The sequence below is a fragment of the Leuciscus leuciscus genome, assembly GCF_965113295.1.
Source record: "Leuciscus leuciscus genome assembly, chromosome: 21".
NCBI classification, from domain to species: domain Eukaryota; kingdom Metazoa; phylum Chordata; class Actinopteri; order Cypriniformes; family Leuciscidae; genus Leuciscus; species Leuciscus leuciscus.
Genome location: NC_138745.1, coordinates 19,402,470 through 19,425,774, shown reverse-complemented (window position 1 = coordinate 19,425,774; position 23,305 = coordinate 19,402,470). Strand labels below are relative to the sequence as shown.

Here is a 23,305-nt window from a genome sequence, read left to right as displayed (position 1 = left end):
TGGTTTAATTTACTGTCAGGAGTACATAGAATATGAAAACATTGCAATGTCAAAAACAAATTTACTTTAAAAAATGGAGGTAATCAAATCAATTTATAAAATTACTGTAAAGTGGTATAAAAAAAAACAGAACAAAACAATTTAGTTATCCTTTTAAAATGTAATAATTCCTTTTGGTACGTTTACTGTTTAAATTAAAACAAATGAAAAATTGTTCTATTTCATAAAAATAATGTTTTAATAGGGGTTCAAGCACGTAGCACTGAAACATTTTTGTAATGGTTCAAATTTCCAAGAATCAGCATTCTCCCCTAAAAGTGATCGGGCAGACCAAACCGTAAGTTTTAGAGACTTGAAACTTTGAGGGCTGGTAGTACTCACACAGTCTACACCGTCACCAAGGCTAGCCCCGATCGGCCTGACGGGGGCGCTACAGCGGTCAAAAGTACGAAATCGTTCATGACCCCTAAACCGTTAGGCGTAGGCTCAAGTCAAGTATCTTATATCGTTGGAATCCTTGGCTCACGATGACCAAAATGCATGCCTCGAATTTGATCGTCGTCCTGTCAAAATTTTCGGGTATTTTGGATTTTTTGGATAAACCTAATTTTGCAAACTAGTTCTAGGTTTTTGGCCCGATTGGAGCCAAAAGTATATATAATAATAAACTTTTATTTTGATTTGTGGTCTCTAAGGGCCACCAAACCGTTCTAAGTGGGAGGAGGCACTTTTACTAAAGGTTGTTGAGCTGCACAAATCATGAAATGGCTACAATAGTTAATGGTTGGAATATTAATTTCCACTATCTGGGCAATAAGGAAGTTTAAATCAACAGGAGATGGTAACATGCGCTGAGGAGGATCCAAACAAACTGTAAGGATCAGAGTTGGAGAATTGCAGATGGACATAGCAGTCCCCTGACCCAAACCCCATAAAAAGCCTGTGGGGGATAAGCTGAAGAAAAGAGTCCATCAGCATTGACCTCTGAATCTGAAGGATCTGAAGAGATTCTGTATGGAAGAATGATGCTCTCAGATTATTATGCATTATAGGAGAAGATCTAGAGCTGGGAGGTTGCACAAAGTATTAAATGAAGGGTTGCCAATCATTGTGGAATACATTTCAGAAGGGAAAATTTGTTTTTATATATTTGACTTTAATTAAAGGTTAGATTTTTATGAATATTTTGAATGAACGACACATTTCTACAGTCAGTTTTGTTCATTTTTACGAAGGGTGCCTTTGTCTCTGTTTTAAGACCATTCACCCTTTATTCAAACATTATTAAATATTTGTTAAATATTTTGTAAGCATATTGCGTATTGTGCTTGGAGTAAATAGTTTATAACTCAATGAAAAATGCCAAATTGTGCGGCTGTGTGGAACACATACAAAAATAAGAGAGTACCAACAAAATATGAATAACTTTTGTAGTCAATGTATGCTTTTTCTTGTGAGCTTTTTATTTATTTTATTTTATTTAATTTTTTATTAAAATAAAATATATAAACCATCAAATATTTTCCTCATATTTTGATGGTTTAATAAATCATATTTTATATATATATATATATATATATATATACATACAGTGGGGAGAACAAGTATTTGATACACTGCCGATTTTGCAGGTTTTCCCACTTACAAAGCATGTAGAAGTCTGTAATTTTTATCATAGGTACTCTTCAACTGTGGGTGACGGAATTTAAAACAAAAATCCAGAAAATCACATTGTATGATTTTTAAGTAATTAATTTGCATTTTATTGCATGACATAAGTATTTTATACATCAGAAAAGCTGAACTTAATATTTGGTACAGAAACCTTTGTTTGCAATTACAGAGATCATACGTTTCTTGTAGTTCTTGACCAGGTTTGCACACACTGCAGCAGGGATTTTGGCCCACTCCTCCATACAGACCTTCTCCAGATCCTTCAGGTTTCGGGGCTGTTGCTGGGCAATACGGACTTTCAGCTCCCTCCAAAGATTTTCTATTGGGTTCAGGTCTGGAGACTGGCTAGGCCACTCCAGGACCTTGAGATGCTTCTTACAGAGCCACTCCTTAGTTGCCCTGGCTGTGTGTTTCGGATGTTGTCATGCTGGAAGACCCAGCCACGACCCATCTTCAATGCTCTTACTGAGGGAAGGAGGTTGTTGGCCAAGATCTCGCGATACATGGCCCCATCCATCCTCCCCTCAATACGGTGCAGTCGTCCTGTCCCCTTTGCAGAAAAGCATCCCCAAAGAATGATGTTTCCACCTCCATGCTTCACGGTTGGGATGGTGTTCTTGGGGTTGTACTCATCCTTCTTCTTCCTCCAAACACGGCGAGTGGAGTTTAGACCAAAAAGCTCTATTTTTGTCTCATCAGACCACATGACCTTCTCCCATTCCTCCTCTGGATCATCCAGATGGTCATTGGCAAACTTCAGACGGGCCTGGACATGCGCTGGCTTGAGAAGGGGGACCTTGCGTGCGCTGCAGGATTTTAATCCATGACGGCGTAGTGTGTTACTAATGGTTTTCTTTGAGACTGTGGTCCCAGCTCTCTTCAGGTCATTGACCAGGTCCTGCCGTGTAGTTCTGGGCTGATCCCTCACCTTCCCCATGATCATTGATGCCCCACGAGGTGAGATCTTGCATGGTGCCCCAGACCGAGGGAGATTGACCGTCATCTTGAACTTCTTCCATTTTCTAATAATTGCGCCAACAGTTGTTGCCTTCTCACCAAGCTGCTTGCCTATTGTTATGTAGCCCATCCCAGCCTTGTGCAGGTCTACAATTTTATCCCTGATGTCCTTACACAGCTCTCTGGTCTTGGCCATTGTGGAGAGGTTGGAGTCTGTTTGATTGAGTGTGTGGACAGGTGTCTTTTATACAGGTAACGAGTTCAAACAGGTGCAGTTAATACAGGTAATGAGTGGAGAACAGGAGGGCTTCTTAAAGAAAAACTAACAGGTCTGTGAGAGCCGGAATTCTTACTGGTTGGTAGGTGATCAAATACTTATGTCATGCAATAAAATGCTAATTCATTATTTAAAAATCACACAATGTCATTTTCTGGATTTTTGTTTTAGATTACGTTAATCTAAACCATAAAAATATGAGGAAAATATTTGATGGTTTATATATATAAACCATTAAATATTTTCCTCATATTTTTATGGTTTAATATTGGGTCATTAAAAACAAAACATCACTTTTGGCCACTATATACTGTATATATATATTCAAATATATTACAATCGAAAACATTCATTTTCAATCATAATAATATTTCACCACACTGTTTTACTATATTTTTGATCAAATAAATACAATCGTGGTGAAACTCCAAACTTTTGAACCGTTCAAAACACAGACAGCCTAGAAAAGGCTGGAGAAGGAGAAGGAAGAAGAGATAACCTGTTCCAGACTACTAAAACTTCTAGTTTGAATGAAAGTGCCACTTTCAGCAGGAAATGATCTCAAACAGAAGTGAGTGAAGAGCAGCTCAAGATCTAAAAGGTGAGTGTCTTTATCATAACCACCTTATTTCATGAGTATTAATTACGTGACTGCCAGTGAAGGGGTTACGTTGTTTCTCGTAAACCCTTGAAGACAAGAATCCTCTGTGCATGTGGACAAATTTGACAACAATTTAGAGGAAATGATGCAAGCACCAATGAGAATCAGGCTCGCGTGGCACATTCCTGACTATGGGTTAAAATGACTTAGAAAGGCTGTAGTAGTAAACACTTACAACAAGTGCATGAACACTTTCATCTAGGGCAATAGAAATTAATTATTTCCTGATCAAAGTGCAACGGCCCATTAACGTGTTCGCTTTTTGAGCTCTGTAATTAATGTGATAACCTCAATGCCTCAAATGACTAAGCATTGCATAGAAAACATGGCTTGATAATCATGGCTTTGTTATTGATAGAAATGCAGGAATGAAGACTGTACATTTTTATGACATGGCCTGTTCAGTTTATGCTCTCCTGTGAATTTTTAGGTATTTAGAGATGATGTTGATTACCACAAAATATTTTGATCGCTACATTTGCAAACATGATAATATACAGTAGCCTATATAAAAAAATCTTACATTTAACTGGTGTCAGTCCAAAACATACAGTAGCAAACCTCATAACCCGTAGTTATTTAAAGAGCTCTCTTTAGCTTCCAGGTTATTCAGAAGCATATGTGCACATCCAGCCTGATTCATTAGATTGGGAGTTATTCAATGAACACTACATCCTTAGCGTGCACTAAAAATCACACCTTAAGGAAATCATGATTGTTAATCAGGGACTTATTATTGCATTATAAGTATTTCTTAAAGGTTTCATCGCTATCTTGTTTTTGTAATAATTTCCTGGCCAAAATCCAATTTTAAAACAGGGAAAAAGGCAATGAAAGCTAAACATTTTGAGCAAATTAGCTGTTTATGTTTATTATATGGGTGCTATTATCGTTGCACATCACTGATTTCCCAATTTCCTCGTTCCGTGCTGTTTACCTAGCCCTAAGCCTTTCATTTCACCTCGCTGACAATGCTTCAGTATAACGCAATAAATATATGCACAAAAAGAGGGTTTATTTACAAATATAAGAGGGAAAGATACATTTTTTTATCTTAAGATCTGTACAACAACAGACAAGGCAAGTGAACAACACTGTCACAATATTCCAGAGACACATTAATCTATGAAGTGTAAACTGGTTTTAATTAAAAAGCAAAGCAAAAATTGAGCGTTTACTCCTTAAACTAACATTAATCCGTACGCCATGGCAGGGTAAAGGAATGCAGCCAGAGCTTTGAGGGTTTTTTTGGGAGGGGGGAGGGGGGGTATCTTGGGCCTTTTAAGATCAAGCCTTGAAGCACTTTATGCTAAGTTAATTTACCCAAATATATCCACACCAGAGCACACAACATCAACAATGCTGTTAATAGAAACCTGCTGATCCATAACACTTTTAGAGTTAGATGTTCACTGGGGGCAGTGCAATATTTACCTTAATATCAGTGATCGATCAGAGGATTTGCAAGCCGGCATAAGGCGTTTAATTATAATTGCATCAGGATAGGTGTTGTAGTGGCAGCAGGATTTGAATAAGGTCACATCTCTGGCTAACCTTGCAAGTGTAATGCTATATTAAATGCCACTCATGTTAAGTGTGTTGAAACCTTTCTGATGCAGTCACTCCGTAATATAAAGGTTAAATTGAAAAATGTCCCCTCCTGAGCACAATGCAAGCCATGATTGATACACCTTAGAAGGAAAATAAATGTTAACAGGCTTCCCGTTCTAAACTCCCAGCTTTATGAGTGATATGTATTCTAATAGAGTGTTTGGATCGCATTAGTCGGACTTCATATAAATGGAAAAGGTCAGTCAGAGAGATTAGGGAGATTTGGAGAAGGTTAGACTGCACTTGTCTGACAGTTTGCTAATATTCAGTTATGTCTATTCAAATATGCCAAATGCATTTCTATACCATTAAGGAACATTTTCATGGCATGTGAAATGGACTTTCTACTGGCCTACATATACATATACATATACATATACATATACATATACATATACATATACATATACATATACATATACATATACATACATATGAAGAGTTCTTCATTTTTATCAAGCTTGTATATTTAAGTTCAGTAATTTCACTTAAATGACAATTCATCGGTCATTTTCATTGCCATTTAAGTGAAATTACTGAACATAAATATACAAGCTTGATAAAAATGATCATTCTAGAAGAAAATTTCAGATGGCACTTAGAGGCTTTTGCATCTGAACTCTTCATATATATATATATATTGAAAATAGAAATGCGTGTATATATATAATATATATAGGACATAAAAGGAATCACTATTATTAAAGCTGGCTGGGATGTAGAGTTATTTATTTATAACCTGTTTTTGTTTAACCTTAATTATAACAGTTAACAATTTTTTTTAAACTATTTTAATGTCAGAATAACTGTTTGTTAGCATATATAGTATAGAATATTTTCTCAAATCTTGAATAATGAATGTTGGTGACTGGAAGAAATGAGGCCTTATATTCAATAATTACTGCTTTATTGCCTTATATTGGCATTTAAACAATATTTCATAGATCTCAGCATTGCTCCTATAAACCTACTAATTTAGCAGATGCTATGGTATATAATATACTGTGTGTGTATATATATATATATATATATATATATATATATATATATATATATATATATATATATATATTTATATTTATTTATTTATTTATTTATTTATACAAGCAGGTTTGATTTGAACTAAAAACGAATGACCAAACCAAACTATTATGTGATATTGCAATTGAATCAGCCAAACAATTAGGACTGAGAATAGTGTAGCACATCTCACTTTTTTCCTTTGAAAAACTCTCCTTCGTATATCATCTTTGTACAAAGTTTAAAGATGCTTTAAAATAAACAGAGATTCCCAAATAAAACCTCAAAAGCAAAATAACACCCCGGGGAGGGCTTTAGATATGGAGGGCTCTGGTTTTGCCCAGGGGAGCATATTCTCAGTCTATCAGTGATTGATACGGATCACAGACTGTCAAGGGCCAATGATACACATTATAAACAACATATGTAAACAATAGAGTCGTTCAGCAGTTGTGCAGTGAGCAGGGAATGCTGATTACACTAACCTCATGTTAGCGCATTTGTTTGCAAACACTTCACTAACAGCAAACCCTTGTCCTCAACACTAACACACCTCCGGTGAGCATGAGATTTGTAATTAATATTTGTAATTTGTACTAATTGTGAGTTTTGTATTGGTAACACTTTACAGTAAGGTCACATCAGTTAACGTTATTAATGAACAATGCATTTGTTACAGCATTTATTCATCTTTGTTAATGTCAGTTAAGGTGTCCTTGTTACAGTATAATTATACATAATACTGAGTAATATTAATTAACAACATGAACTATATATATAGAGAGATACAGTAAACGTGTAACGACTGTAAAATAGTGTTACTACACTTTATTTTAGTGTCCTGGTATGTAACTATATGTAACTATAAATTAGGCATAATCACATGCAACACACTCTAAACCAAATCCTAACCCATAGTAAGTAATATTACTCATACTTAAATGTATAATTACACTGTAACAAGGACACATTAAAAGAAAGTGTAACCAATAATGCATTAGTAAATGTTAAAATTAACATTAACTGAGATTAATGAATGCTTTAGAAGTATTTTCCATGTTATTAAAACATTTTATGTTAACTTATGTTAACAAATGGAACCTTACTGTAAAGTGTTACTTGTTTGACATGAATAGTCTAATTGATTGATTTCATCAAAATCAACTGTCTATGCTTTCAAAAATTCATGGCGATATTCGAAGTGACCTTTTCAAAGTAAGCATACTGTATATATATATATATATATACTCAAACTTCTATTATTAATCATTAAATAATTATATATTCATAAGTTACATTCTTATTTAACAGCTTTTCTCACATGAGCGACAGCAGACTTACTGACGAGAGCACTAACACACAATAAACTGCATGTGCTTATATTGACAAGCCAATTTGCATTATGGGAAGAACTTTTTGCACACTATTGAAGCTTAATTTGTCTTTTTCAGGTATTTACTGAATCTTTTCTGCCTCCTATGGTTTAGGTTACATGGTCCAGAAGTGTAGATTGAGATGTTGTGGCTCCAGGTGGTGGATCACAGCTCCAGCTATACTGTTAGGGGCTCTGAACCCTGGCAGAGGGTCCGGCGTGGACAGAATGTAGTCAATGCTGAATTTGATCTCAGGCTCAGGTTTGCTGAGGGCTGGATTGTTTTGGGCCGGTCTGTGACTGGTGTTCACGGGGCAGAACGAATCTGATTCTGTGGATCTTACTGCGACGCCCTGATGAGTGTCCGTGGCAACAAAGGTTTCGGCTGGCTCCTTCAAGCCCATTTTTAAGTTGCGTCTGCGGCGCCGGCGACGGAAGTTGCCATTTTCAAAGAGGTCCAGCATGGACTCGCAGCCCGTGGCGAACGTCCAGTAATTACCTTTTCCTTTCTCGTTACCTTCCGTACGGGGCACCTGAGGAAAACAAATAATCAGCAGCCAGTTACAGCAAACCCCTAAAGTTAAGAAAACCATTAGTAATAATGCCCTTACAATTATAACTATGGGGTTTCTTTACTTTTTCTTAAAACGTTTGTTGATTTCAGAACTTCCAGTCATGCCTGGTTGCACAGCATAACAAAACAATCTGGTTATATTTGTATAATGAAAATTGTTCATCCACTTAGGTTTTTTTTTTTGTTTTTGTTTTTTTATCTAGGTACTTTACGTTTACATTTTAGCATACACATCCAGCCTCCATCCTCATACCTTTATGAAGCAGCTGTTTAGAGAGAGGTTATGCCGAATTGAGTTTTGCCAAGCCCTCTGGTTGGATCTGTAATAAGGAAATCTCTTCATGATGAACTCGTAGATTCCAGATAGGGTAACTTTGTTCTCTGGGCTCTGCTGTATAGCCATCGCTATTAGTGCAATGTAACTAGAGAGACAGAAAACGCATGTTAGCGAAAATTTGTCCTTTTAAAGAGGCTTGTATGCCCTAATTTAAGGGATGCATGCTCGTTTGTAATCATTCTCACACACACACACACACACACACACACACACACACACACACACACACACACACACACACACACACACACACACACACACACACACACACACACACACACACACACACACACTCACAAATAATTAATAAAAAATATACTAAGAATATAATATGCTTTAAATGTTCTGAAACACGTATTAATCTTGCTAACATTGCAAAAGCTTATTGCAAGTCTTCACTGATCTAGACAACAGCATAAACTTATTGTCATAATTTCATAAAAAAATATTGTAATTATAATTACTACATATTACATATTGTTTTCATTTTACATAGTATATAGCTGATACATTATAACTTTTAAAATGTTTCATAATAATAATATAATATAATAAACTTTCATTCATTACTTATAAATATATAATAAATATTATTACCCTCTGTAATGGTCAACACCATTCGCCACATTAAGAAATAGAATTTGAAATATAAAATAATAAAACAATGCAAGACAAAACAATAATTTAAAATATCAACAACTTTTACAACAATGTATTTAACTTAACATAAAATTATTGTAAAAGTGCTAAAATATATTTTTTTACTACCTTTTATTCTATCATATAACAAAAAAAATATTATTAATACAACTAATAATAATAAATAATAATGAAATACCTGTAAGCCGGACGACACACTTTCTTCTCTTCATCTGTGGCACAAGAGGGATATCCTTCTCCATCATAGTTAAAACAGTTATAAGGATATTGCGAGCTGTCAAACATCATCAGACGTCCAGGGTGGCTAGCCTTTGTGATTTATAATAATAAAAAAGGCTCTAGCTGGCCAAGATAAATGAAGCAGCTCTCATGAGAAGTGTGTGTGTGTGTGTGTGTGTGTAGTGTAAGTGACCGGCTGCTGCTCAGATGCTCATGTAATGGGCGTACATGACTGGAACTACTGTAAACGTCTGAACCTGGGGCGTGATCAACAAACTCCAGTCACTCATTCACTCTTTGATTCTGGGTGGTCCAGTCCTACTCGGGATTGGATGTTTTGTTTTGTCGTGTTTCTTTTTATAGTCTGACCCTCTTAACTATAATTGAACGACGAATGAAACATTAACAAACATGTTTCTCGTGTCTTTAGTCTTAACTCTTTCAGGTTGTTTGTGTTCCTCTCACAAAGTTGTGGCCCCTTGAATCACATATCTCTCGGCACTAACTCTTGGCTTCTGTAGATGCAATCTATAATGCGACATAATAGCCATAAATTGTGTTTCCGTGACTAAAAAGGGGATGTGTGTTCAAAAGAACATTAAGTGGCATATGAAGGACTGAGAAACACGAGCAAACAGCCCGCGGCGCGAGATGTCGGTGTGTGGCCTGAGATCGATCTCGCTGCCATGTTTGAACACCGCTCGGACAAAAATAGTTGTTTTGCTTTAGTTATTAGTCTACGCTTTGTTAAAAGTTGATTTGATATTTTAGCAGGTGAGAATTAAACAGTCAATGATTAAAGTCCAGTTGTTTTGCGTTGTAATGATCACACAGATATTCGCGCTCATGTGGCGTTTCCTGTCAGACTCTGAGTGCACAGAGAGTGCGATCTGATAACGTTCCCTGCGGAATCCCGGTCCGTTCCCATGACGCCGTTTCCTCTGCTGGACCGTCTGCGGCTGCTCTGATTACTGCAGTCCCTGTCCCCCCAGACCAGTCCAGACCAGACCACTCCAAAAGACCATTACTGCACCAGCACAACAACACTGTGCATCAGGGACAGGTCAGCCATTAGCCAGGGCTTGAGGCAAAACTGCCCCAGATATTTAAAATGTTTGTTATCAAATGTTAAAGGCGTAGGCTATAATAACATTCGATATATTTCATTTACATGCCTTTGGATTTTTGCCACTGAATACACTGACATGCAGCTGTCAGAATAGACTTTTAACATGTTTGGGCTTTTAAAGCCTTATTTAAACGGAAGCCTTAAGAGGCCATGGATTATAATGTTTTTCTATTTTGTTTTCTCGTGATGACGACTTAAATTTCTCGTGATCTCGAGATAACAAAGTTGTTATCTCGAGATCACGAGAAAATTAAGTCGTCATCACGAGAAAACAACATAGAAATAAATATATAATCCATGGCATCTGGGCTTCCGTACCCTCAAGTTGTTCCAAACCTGTAGGAGTTTCTATTTTCTAACACACAAAACAATATTTTAAAGGATGTTTAAACTGAACCAGACAGTTGACGGCACCCATTGACTCCCATAGTGTGTGTGTATATACACAGTCATATATATAGCCGTCTACCAGGACATTTTCAGAGCACTTCATGCTTCCTTCATTTTCCAGCAGGATTTGCACCTGCCCACACTGCCAAAAGAACCAAAACCTGGTTCAATGACCATGGTATCACTGTGTAATTACTGTGTGATTTCATGTAATATTCAAATTTTTTGCAATCCTGTTTTCGTGGGTTTTATGAGCTGGAAGCCCAAATTATGTACAAATAAACAACTAAATACTTGAAATCGTTTAAGTTGTGGGCCCTGAATCTATAATCTATGGAAGTTTAACGTTTTGAATGGATTTATGGAAATAAATAAACTTTTCCATGATATCCTAGTTTTTTGGAAAGGGTCTGTATGTATGCATGTATGTATGTATGTATATATATATATATATATGAAGAGTTCAGATGCAAAAGCCTCTAAATGCCATCTGAATTTTTCTTATAGAATGATCATTTTTATCAAGCTTGTATATTTAAGTTCAGTAATTTCACTTAAATGACGATTAATAGGTAATCTTCATTGCCATTTAAGTGAAATTATTGAATTTAAATATACGAGCTTGATAAAAATGATCATTCTATAAGAAAATTTCAGATGGCATTTAGAGGCTTTTGCATCTGAACTCTTCATATATATATATATATATATATATATATATATATTAAACATAATATTTTATTATTTTATTTTATTTTTGTACTAGAAGTCAATGGCTTTGATTACAAACATTCTTCAAAATATATTATTTTTTGTCCAACAGAAAAAAGAAACTCATACAGGTATTAAACAACTTGAGGGTTAGTAAATAATGACAACATTTTTGGGTGAACTAACACTTTAAATTACAAAATCTACAAAATCTACATGAAATACATTTATGTAAATGTATTTATTGCATTACTGTATATAATTATCAGCTCCTTTTTAGCTCCTTTTAAAGTTTAGTCTATAATTAAGTCATACTTGTTATGAATAAAAATGTATTTGTATTTGAAAGAATACCTTGATGTTTCCTTAATATTCTTTAATATTATTTGACATGTGTAGAGGTTTTCAACCTTTACAGATAGGAACCTCTTAGACACAGCAAACTCATTGATCTCCAAGATAATAAAACAAATTCCTGTGCTCAGTGACACTTCATAAAATACTTTAAAACATTAATAACATCTGCATTAATGTACCTATATCTAATGATTTCTGAAGCTCTATTTTAAGTCCCATTTAACTGATCATGTTAAAGTGGAACAGTGGGCTTCAGGGACAGTTGGACAGCTTTTAAAAATTTTCAGACGGATCATTAATTAATACCATTATTAGCTAATGTATAACCATGTCATGTTAACAGCCCATAAATTGTCTAATCACTTTAATTGTTACAGATTTTTTACATAGGCCTCTAACTGGTCATTTATGGTCAGTAGCTGATCTAGAGATGATTGATCAGTTGGACGTATTTCAACAAATTTCTATATTTGATTGCTATTAGAACAAACATTTGCTCTAAAGATGATTTTGTAGCCATTAAATTGAAGCAATTGTTTTCTGAAAATATTTTGTGTGATAAAGATAACACAGTAACACTTTGTTTTACAGTGTTCTTATTACATATGTTACATGTAGTAACAGTAGTACTAAATTATGCATAATTACATGCAATTAACCCTAAATCAAACCCCATTCATAACCCTAACCATATAGTAAGAACATGTAGTTGATTCATATTACTCAGTTCATATATAATTACACTGTAAAACGGACACCTTAAAATGAAATGTAACCGATAACACTTTACAATAAGGTTTAATTTGTTAACTACATTAGTTAACATGAACTAACAATGAACAATACAGCATTTATTAATCTAATGTTAATCTCAACATTTACTAATACATTTTTATGATCAATGGTTTATCTGTTAAACATTTGTTAATGCACTGTGTGAACTAACATGAACATGAACATTTTTATAAACTTACATTAACAATGGTTAATAAATGCTGTAAGAACAAAGTGTTCATTGTTAATTCATGTTAGTTAATGCATTAACTAATGTTAACAAATGAGACTTACTGTAAAGCGTTACCTAATGATATGTCACATTCTTTATGAAAAAAAGTGCAAAGCAAGCCGTATTTAAAAGTCTATGATTACTACACTGGAATTATTATATAGGTTATATTAAAAAAGATTATCTGTATTCCATCATTTGCTTAATCTCTGTTTATTGTACCATAACCAATGGACAAACTGAAACAAAAGGTCCCGTTAAGAGACAAAATATGACAGCAACAGCAAAACATACTGTAATCCTTTGAAACTGTGAAAATACTAACTGTAGGTATGAAGAAAACAACAAATCGTATGAAATTGCAATGTAGCCATAATATAATAAACCACATTTATTCTGCTGATTACTCTCACATCTCCACAACCTAGTATTCAAGTATTTCTCTAATTGCACAGGCACTGGATTCACACGGTATTTACAGAACGTCTTCAGCAGTGTTAGTAGAAATGTGTTTTGTAGCACAACAAAGGCTGTAGAGAGCTGGACATAAACACCCACATCCTTCCCACCCTGAACTAAAAAGACAACGAATGTTACAATGTACATGCATGTCTATACATACGCTGCAGCATATCATATACAAAATTATACTAAGAAAAAAGCTCAATTAGCAAAACTAACATAACCTCTGTGCTACTGCCGAGTCCCGACGACTAAACCGAGTGGTATTCATGCATGTTAACTCTCATGTACTGTTTCTTTAAGAGCTGTGTCAATAAAAAAAAAAAAATAAAAAAAACGAATTGAAGATTTTTAAAAGTTTTTTTTTTTTTTTGGGGGGTCAAAAAGTCAGAGGACTAAAAAGATGTGTATATCATCCATTAGATCTAAAGAACATCATTCACATAATGTTTAATAGCATGAAAATTCTAGTAATTAATCTGACATTATTTAATCAGCATCCTTGTGCAATTTAAGGGCTCCATTTACAGGTCACATGTGGGTGAAAATGCAGCAGTCACTGACAATGTTGATTATTGATATTTGAATGTTGAATTTTTTATATCGCCTTCAATTTCACTGAAAACAGATCATGATGTGCAGGAAGAGTAGGCAAAGCCAGAATGATGTGAGTTGTTAAATGTTAAGGACATTTCTCTGAAATGCAGTAACCCATCAACTTTTTTCAAACATATACTGCACATTGTTACTTATCTACTCGCTATAGCACAAATACTGCAACTGGTTTAATGTACCAGATAAATTTACCTCTTTGATTTCATGTAACAGAATGTATGAGTGGCATGCTTAAAGAACAATAAATATGAAACTCAATAAATAATCTCTGATCAGCTATAACATTACATGACAGACGGGACAGTTTTGGGAGAAATCACGCAAAGCTTTTTGTCCGAAATAAGGTCATGAAAAATACGTTGCTATATGAATGCACAGTCCCTCTTATTCCTCCTTGTATGGAGAGAGTATAAAGTATTTTATTTGAAGACATGAAAGTCCACATATATTCAGACAGATGCACATGTCATGTACAGCGGCGAAAGAGTTTGTGAAGCTGTAGTTTGAACCTTCTTTAGCTGCAAATACTTCAGCCAAACATTCACTGTAGCAGGTGATCTGTCCTGCACAGCATTTGCTCATTTCTTTAAAATAAAATAAAAAAGTTGATATATCTCTAAAGTTCAAATACTTTCCCAAAGGGACAGCAAATACTGGTTAAATGATGTTCTGCAAAGACATGGAAATATAAGCGTTTTTGTTATGTGTTTAGATCCGTTATAACTGTGGTTCTCAACTGGTTTTGCTTTACATCTCACACGAGACATTAAGTGGCAACTCAACACAGGAACAAAGTTATTCACCATAAAAAAATAAAACCAAAAATATCCTTTTTACACTGAAAATTATTATTAGGACTAATAAGAACTGCATAAACCCAATAGTATGCCACATTTTTAACCTGATATAGGCTGAATAGGAAAAATGGCCATTTAAAACTTTTGTTTTATTTTTATAAAGTACATAAATAATAATTATACGTCATCAGAACAAGTCTGTGACCCCATTTTAGGTGATTCTTCACCAGTTGAGAACCACTGCTTTATAACACCGGCTGTTACATGTGAAGATCATCTTACATTTTGGATCAAATAAATGCTGGACTGCTTTCTCTGTCTACGGTGTGTCCTTATTTGAACACATGGTCCATTGTTTGAGGAATGAGTCTTTGGAATTCACTGAATTCAGAAAAGTCATCTCTTGCAAGACGTTCATGGTCTATAGAGCTGTGGCGGGACTTCAAAGGACCCGCAGGGAGCATCTGATCAGTCTGTGCCCACTACCTCTGTGGGACCGTGCCCGTGTTCAAGCCCTCTGTGCCCAGGTCGTCCTCTACTACGTTACTGTAGCCCTCCTTCTCAATGCAGTCGGTAAGTACTTGAAGCACCAGGCGTAGCCGACGGTCCATGGCCTCCAGATGAGGTTTAATGAGGATGGGCGTCAGCGTGTCCGCCTGCAGACTTTCCTCCATCAGAACACTCAGTTTGTACTCCTCCTTAGCCAACAGCTGAAGCCGTAAATGAGTGGACTTCTTCATCCTGAGTCAAACAGATCAGACATAATCACTAACCAACAACTACAAAGTAATCAGGACATTCTTTGTGGATTTCAAAATTAGGACAAATCAAATATTTTTAATTTCAATGAATCACATAACATTTATAATAACGGTTCATAGAAATAATGATAAAAATTTCAAAACATGCTTAAATAAGTAAGGGATAATCCACGGGTAGCTGTGCATTAAGCGGAAAAATTGTTTAATGCACAGTTAGCCGTGGATTATTCCACTTATACCATGGTCATTTGACAGCATTGACAAGATAAGTGGTTATTGATGTTTGCAGCACAATATCTGACCGGAAGGGTAAAATAGGCCGTTATTTTCGTTAGTTACGGTTCTAGGGGTTCTTTCGACAGTTACGGTACTAGCATCCTGCCCACTTTAAATCAGATATAAGATAGTATAAGATAGTGTATATATATATATATATATATATATATATATATATATATATATATATATATATATATAGTATAATAATAACATGATACAAGTAGTGTGGAAAGATTACATTTATTTGAATTAATTATAGCATTTATTTATAAATAAATATATATATATATATATATATACAGTATATATATATATATATATATATATAAATGCTATAATTCATTCAATGTATTAATTATGAATTATATATATAAAGAGAGAAAGAGAGAGAGATGTGTGTGTAAATTACCTGTGTAATTTAAATGAGAGTCTCATTTATTTCAGTTTAATTACTTCAAAAACAGTTGCTGAGAAATATCATGTAGCGATTAAGTGAAGCTATTTTATTTCTAAATAATAAATTCCCTGTCGCGTGGCAGCGATGAGAAGTTTCTGTGCTCCTGAATGTTTCTGTGTGTGCACCATCTCTCATCTCTGACTCTGTGTGCGAGTGTACTGTACTGTACTGTAAAATGCACACTTTCCAGCCAATTAGAATCAAAGTATTTAGACAGACCATGATATATAATAATATAACTTTTCCTACACTTTGTGTATTTAATCTTATTCTTTTCATTCATGTTTGTGCAAATAACATTATGTTTCAATTTAACATTTGATATTTGTTGAGCTTTTAATGAAGTTCCAAAAGCAGGTTCGGGAGGAGCCTTATCATTCAGTCCTGTCGATTATCATTACGAGCATATCTTGCTGCCCCAGCGACAATTCTTCCAGCATCCCTCCACCTCCCCATCTCCTCTATTTCTCTCATTCTCCCATTATGTAGTACCGTTATAGGGGGTTTAGCTCAGAGCTCGGACCTTGAGCCGAGTCTTGGGTTCGAGCCTCCTTCAAGGACAGCAAGCCATGTTCGTTTACCATTAACTATTAATGGGCAGGCGAACTAGTGAATTGATCATTCATTTCTACCATACAAAGTGAAATGGCTTTTGTTAAACGCCACAATCACATTTACACATTAAGTTTGACAGCCTTGAACTTTTGGAGATTCTTGCAGTGATATGACAAATACTGAATAATAAATCATACTCTACCTGCAGCACTGACTCAAAGGCACCAGTATGGAGAGCTCATCATGAGAATGTTTCCCAAAGCTGAAGATTAAGAGACAAATCAGATAGAAATGACATTTGTATGACAATGCTTCAGAAAACACACACACAGCACATTGATTGTAATGAATTTAAGAAGTTTTTTTTTCATTGACAGTTAAAAAAAAGAAGAGAGAATAATGTCTTACCCTCTTCCATTATCAAGGTGAATAATGAAAGTTTCATTTCCAAATTTTTCAAAAGTCTCATAATGATGACGATCCATGTTTCCTTTGAAGACATAAATATGAACATTTATTATATAAATACCTTGACTGAATTTCAGCTTTAGTTTTGTGTTCAGGTACAGATGATGCACTTCTGTGAGATCGTCTTACCCATGAGGAAATCAAAAATGGTCATGTCCATGATGTCCAGCAGGCGTGTGCCGCTGTCATAGGGTGGCGTCTGCTTCACCTCTTCACAATAATCTGGATCCACCTCCCACCTACAAACACACACACCTCATTAGTGTCCTGCTAACACACACACTGTACAAAGAAAAACATGCTGAAGCTCAATGTAATGAGACACTGTAGGGCTATCATGATAATCTGAGGAGAAACTGGACGATTAGAAGTGAGCAACTACACTACTATTAATGAGTTTTATAATGAATATGTCCTACATTTTGGCATCTGAATCATTTCAGCACTGTTCCAATGAAAGTCAAGTCAAGTCAAGTCAAGTCAAGTTTATTTGTATAGCGCTTTTCACAATACAGATTGTATCAAAGCAGCTTCACAGTATTAAATTAAAATAATACAACAAAAGTGCTTCATGTGATGAAGGCTGATCTTAAAAGGGATAGCTCACCCAAAAATGACTCACCCTCAAGCCATCCTAGGTGTATATGACTACAAAGTCATCGACTTTCAGACGAACATAATCTGTTATGTAAAATATCCTGGTTCTTCCAAGCTTTATAATGAGTGTGAATTTGGGGAATTCAAGATTTTGAAGCCCAAAAAAGCATATCCATCCATCATAAGAGCCAGGATATTTTAAAATATAACTCCGATTGTGTTCGTCTAAAAGAATAATGTCATATACACCTTGGATGGCTTGAGGGTGAGTAAATCATGGGCTAATTTTCATTTTTGGGTGAACTATCCCTTTAAGGGTGCTTTCACACTAGCACTTCTGGTGCTCACTCGGGTTCGATTGACGTCAGAGTTCGGTTGGTTTGGATGATGTGAACGCTGTTTTCTCCTTCTCCTGCATTGTCATCACCAAGAGACAGGATTAAACAGCTGCTGCCTTGATGATGCAAACGCGCCATCGTTTGGACCCAAATAACGGAGGGGGGAGCAATCAAACTCGGGTCCGAACCAGGCAACAGGACCAAGTGTGAAAGCACCCTAACAGTAATATGCAAATATATGAACGTTTCTTGGGATGTATTTCTCTAAATGAGGTGTGCTGTGTATTCCTCACTCTGCTTTCTTGCGTTTGTGATAGGATCGTCTCCAGGGGTTTCTCCAGGTCCTGCGCTTGGCCAAGGCCAGGTCGGGCAGAAAAGCTGCTAAAGAGCCCTCGATCTGGTCAGGCTTCCCGCACAGAGCATGCTCAGTGGAGCAGTAGTACGAACATTCACCGTAGAAACAGATGTTATTGGCTGCAGGGATGATAGAGCGTGATAAAAAACAGACAGACATTTCAATACATTTATAATGATGATTTTAAAGTCAACATTAAATCCAAATGCATGTTCCGGGCATAATTAAGCCCAATTTCCAGAAATGAAATGATAAAAGTTAAAAATATATATTTAGCTCAGTATTGCTGTTTATTTACTCTGTATTTGTATATTGTTTCATATAGATGAAAATGAGTAATTATCATGCATCCTCCTTAAACATTTAGTGAAAAAATGTGCCTAGATTACTATGAATTTTATGAAAATTGTATGTGTTGTTTAAGTCTACTTTACAACACTGGCTGTTTGGTTCCTTGCAGTTTAAGGGCAAATAAATATTGAGATCAAACAGTTTTTGTTGAATATTTGGTTTCACTTGGAAAACTATCACATTATTGTATTGGAAGTAAATTGCATTTCTTTAAAAAAAAAATTCTGTAGCAAATAATTAGTTAATTAAAAACTATTGTCATGACGTTAATATACACTACAGTTTGCAGAAAGATTTTAGTAAAAGAACTTAAGCAATTAATACTTTTATTCAACAATGATGCATTTAACGACAGTAAAGACATTTATAATGTTACAAAAGATTTCTATTTCGAATGAATGCTATTTCGAATGAATGCATTCATCAAAGAATGTTGAAAAAATTTGTCACATTAATATCAAGCAGCAAAACTGTTTCAAACATTGATAATAAGAATTTTTTCTTGAGCAGCAAATCAGCATATCAGAATGATTTGTGAGGGATCATGTGACACAATGGCTGCTGAAAAATACATCTTTGCCATCACAGGAGAATGTTTTTATTTTATTTAATTTTTTTTATAGAAAACAGTTCTTTTTTAATTGTACTAATAGGCCTATTTCACAATAAAGGTATTGTACATATTTTAATTGCAGCCTATCAAGAGGATTATTTGGCATAAATCTGAAGTTGGTGTCAAATGAGTTCTCACTTGACAATTAATTGACCAACAGCGCCATCTACTGGTTACCTACAGTAGTAGAAGTAGTAGAAAATCGAATAATCCTCTAATTAGATAATAAAGATAAGCACAAAAGAGATCAGAAAGGTCAGAAAAAGCATAGTTTGAATTGGTGATGAGAAATTATCTTGCCTCAGTAAGGGCTATTTGGGGCAAAACTACAGATTTTGATAAGTCCCCTTTAGTCAGTAAATTGATAATAAGTGATGAGAGAGTGACTGCTGGATGTTGAGTACCTGGCGAAATGAAAAAGGTTCTCCACAGTTTTTTGTCACGGGTCACATCTCTGATCTCTTTGGTCATATTCACCAGTCGCCCAGTCACCGGCGGCACTCTGCGGAAATCCAGGATCCTGATCATCAATCAAAGGAGACATAAGTTAGTTTTTACATGGATACCACATACGGATTGAAGCCCAATAAAAAAATGTTGCTCAAATAAATTAAAACACTCAAACCAAATTCATAGAGAATTGTGGGAAGAAACTATGGGAGGTCAAATTGGTAATAACTTTCACCAGTAGAGGGCGCACGAAGTACACTACATAAAATACACTTCACAGATTGAGAATAATAAATAACTAGCCTGTCAAGGGATGAAACATTTGTTTTCTATCAAAACCCTTTTACTTACTGTATATTTCATATTTCATATTGAAATATACAGGAAATAACACATTTTTGCAGAATTTACTGTATCTTTTGACGGAACTGACCTTGCACAAAGCTGAATTTATTGCTGAATGTAACATAAATGTGTTGGCTTTCTTCCTGGTTATTTGTGAGCATGGTCTGCTCATCCATGTTTTAAAACATGTTCACCCTGCGTGCAAGTGTAGACTCTCTGCTGACAGGGCAACTTGAAAAAAACCCACCCTGAAAACAACTAATGGACGGGGCCGAAGGGATAAAAGCACTTGAAGCTACTAATTGCCCAGTCATGCTGACAGAGATGACAGAGAGAGTTTGTGTGCGGGAGCGCTTTCACTGTCCGATGCATAACTCAGTGGGAACTGTGGGGCAAATGAAAAGTTGTCCTTTCAAACCTCTCTTCTCCCTCAATCCCGTCTTCCTCCCCAAAGCCACGCTACAATAAGCGTTTCCCATCAACTAAAATCCGATAATTAATGGTACGTTGTCAGATTTAGCCGTGGTGGGCTTGCGAGGGCAGAGAGGCCCACTGGGTGATGGCGCTTTAAAATAGAAATAACAACCTGCACTTTTGTCTAACCCAGATGAACTTTATTTAGAAAAGCTGGTGTTTTTTTCATGTTCTTGGTTTGCGCTTTCTACCCACACACATGCCTGTGTGTTCTGACTGGATTTTACTCCCGGCCAGATGTGCAGAAGCGAGGCGGACCAGGCCGGTCTGGGCCTGCTGAATGATTATATTGTGCCCAAGACTCATGCTGGGTTCAGTCTGACTCACGCTCGCACTGCCGGAGAGGAGGATCCAGTGCCGGCTAGAGAACAGCACAGGACAAGACAACACGCCAATCATGTGAGGGACCTTCACATTCGTATGGTTGGGCCTTACACACAAAAAGTAGACATTACACTTCAAAAATCATCTTCTTAATGGGTATTTGTTTTCTAGCTAAATAAGCATTCTTAAAAAATAATTAAATAATAAAGATAAATAATATTCAAACAAAATAATACTGCTGAATATGTGAGAAGTAAAATTGTGTAAGATAATAAGACTAAATATAAATATTATTACTAACATCTATACTAACATCTTATACTATTCTTAATTTTTATTTCTTATCTTATTTAAGAAAAAATACAGTAAATCAATAATATTGAGAAATATTATTACAATTTAAAATAACTGCTTTCTTTGTTATATAATATACCAATATAATATATTTTTAAATGTATTATTTATTTTTATTAAAATGTATTCCTCTGATGGAAAAGCTTAACTTTCATACATATATTTATGTGACCCTGGATCACAAAACCAGTAACAAGTCGCACGGGTATATTTGTGGCAATAGCCAATACATTGTATGGGTCAAAATTATCGATTTTTCTTTTATGCCAAAAATCATTAGGATATTAAGTAAAGATCATGTTCCATGAAGATATTTTGTAAATTTCCTACCGTAAATATATAAAACATTTATTTTTGTGAGTGAATGCAGCAAAATCACGAACATAAATGGACAACTTTAAAGGCCATTTTCTCAATGTTTCGATTTTTTTGCACTCTCAGATTCCAGATTTTCAAATAGTTGTATCTCGACCAAATATTATCCTATCCTAACAAACCATACATCAATGGAAAGCTTATTTATTCAGCCTTTAGATGATGTAAAGATCTCAATTTCAAAAGATGTACCCATGTGACTGATTTTGTGGTCCAGGGTCACATTTATTAGTGCTGTATATTTATACACACACACTATAATATAATATATATGCACATTTTTTATATAAACAAAATTTTTTATCGATTAATCGATTTAACAGCGCTAATAAATATAGCATTCAGCATTCATTAGAAAGTTCAAAAGTAACATTATAAATCTATTTACTGTCACTTTTAATCAAATTCAGAATCAGAATGTGTGTTTTATTCTGCAGGTGTGCAAAAACACACAAGGAATTTGGTCTGGTTTCCAGAAGCTCTAGATACTTACTAACATACAAATATACACAAGAGAATAGAGAAAATGAATTAAATAAGTAGAATTAAATCAAAACCTAAAGTATTATACATAAAAAAAAGTATGTACATCTATATGAAGTTGATGGAATGTACTTAAAAGTTCACATTAAGTATTCTATATACTTAATATACTGTATAAAATAATGTATTTACATGCACTCCTGGTTTGCATAAACATCATAAGGATATTGTTCTAAAAAAAACAGCTAGACAATAGTGGGAGTGCATCCTTTCTGAATCCTTGCTTAAAGTATTTATTTATTTAAAAATAATTCTTACTGACCCCAAACTTTTGAACTGTATATTATATTATATTATATTATATTATATTATATTATATTATATTATATTATATTATATTATATTATATTATATTATATTATATTATAATGAAATTATATTATACTTTTTTTCTCAAATGTTTTTTGTCCATTGGGTCTCCTCTTTGACAGGGCCGGGACAATGTTTCCGGATGTTCACACCCATCACAATGATGAGGAGAAAACGAGATGAGAATGGAAACGAACTATAATGGGAATAAATCCCAGAGTCTCAGATCACAATCGAGGAAAATCTGACTCATATAGCAAACAACCAATAAACTCGGCTGAAAAGAGCTGACAATGACAGATGTACATGGGTTATTGCGGCTGACACAAATTAAAGCCTCTCAATCACTAACTGACATTCATCAGAAGGGTAATCACCAATAAGCAGACATTGTTGGATGGGGCTCGATCGGTGATCAGATCCTGACGGATGTGTTTGCGTTCATTCAGAGTGAGTCATTATATTCTCTCTGCATTTGGTGTTTATAAGTGTTAAACTGCAGGTTTCAGACTGCTTACTGCCCCGAGA

At 35.1% G+C, this 23,305-nt stretch overlaps 2 protein-coding genes across 2 annotated transcripts in view; both read right to left on the bottom strand.

Moving 5' to 3' along the window:
• Nucleotides 1-6,237: 6,237 nt before the first annotated feature.
• Nucleotides 6,238-10,474, bottom strand: foxl3 (forkhead box L3). Its single transcript, XM_082152879.1, has 3 exons — nt 9,322-10,474; nt 8,400-8,568; nt 6,238-8,105 (listed from the first exon to the last, which is right to left on the bottom strand). Exons 1-3 carry the CDS (start codon nt 9,429-9,431, stop codon nt 7,689-7,691), a joined length of 696 nt encoding a protein of 231 aa, XP_082009005.1. The 5' UTR covers nt 9,432-10,474; the 3' UTR covers nt 6,238-7,688.
• Nucleotides 10,475-13,152: 2,678 nt separating this feature from the next.
• Nucleotides 13,153-23,305, bottom strand: part of fam20cb (FAM20C golgi associated secretory pathway kinase b) — a 48,486-nt gene continuing 38,333 nt past the window's right edge. Inside the window, exons 5-10 of the mRNA XM_082152766.1 lie at nt 20,008-20,123; nt 18,578-18,758; nt 17,479-17,588; nt 17,290-17,371; nt 17,084-17,143; nt 13,153-15,570 (exon numbers count right to left, since the gene is read on the bottom strand). Of these exons, the coding sequence (XP_082008892.1) occupies nt 15,312-15,570; nt 17,084-17,143; nt 17,290-17,371; nt 17,479-17,588; nt 18,578-18,758; nt 20,008-20,123 (808 nt within the window). The 3' untranslated portion in view covers nt 13,153-15,311. The remainder of the gene's footprint in view (nt 15,571-17,083; nt 17,144-17,289; nt 17,372-17,478; nt 17,589-18,577; nt 18,759-20,007; nt 20,124-23,305) is intronic.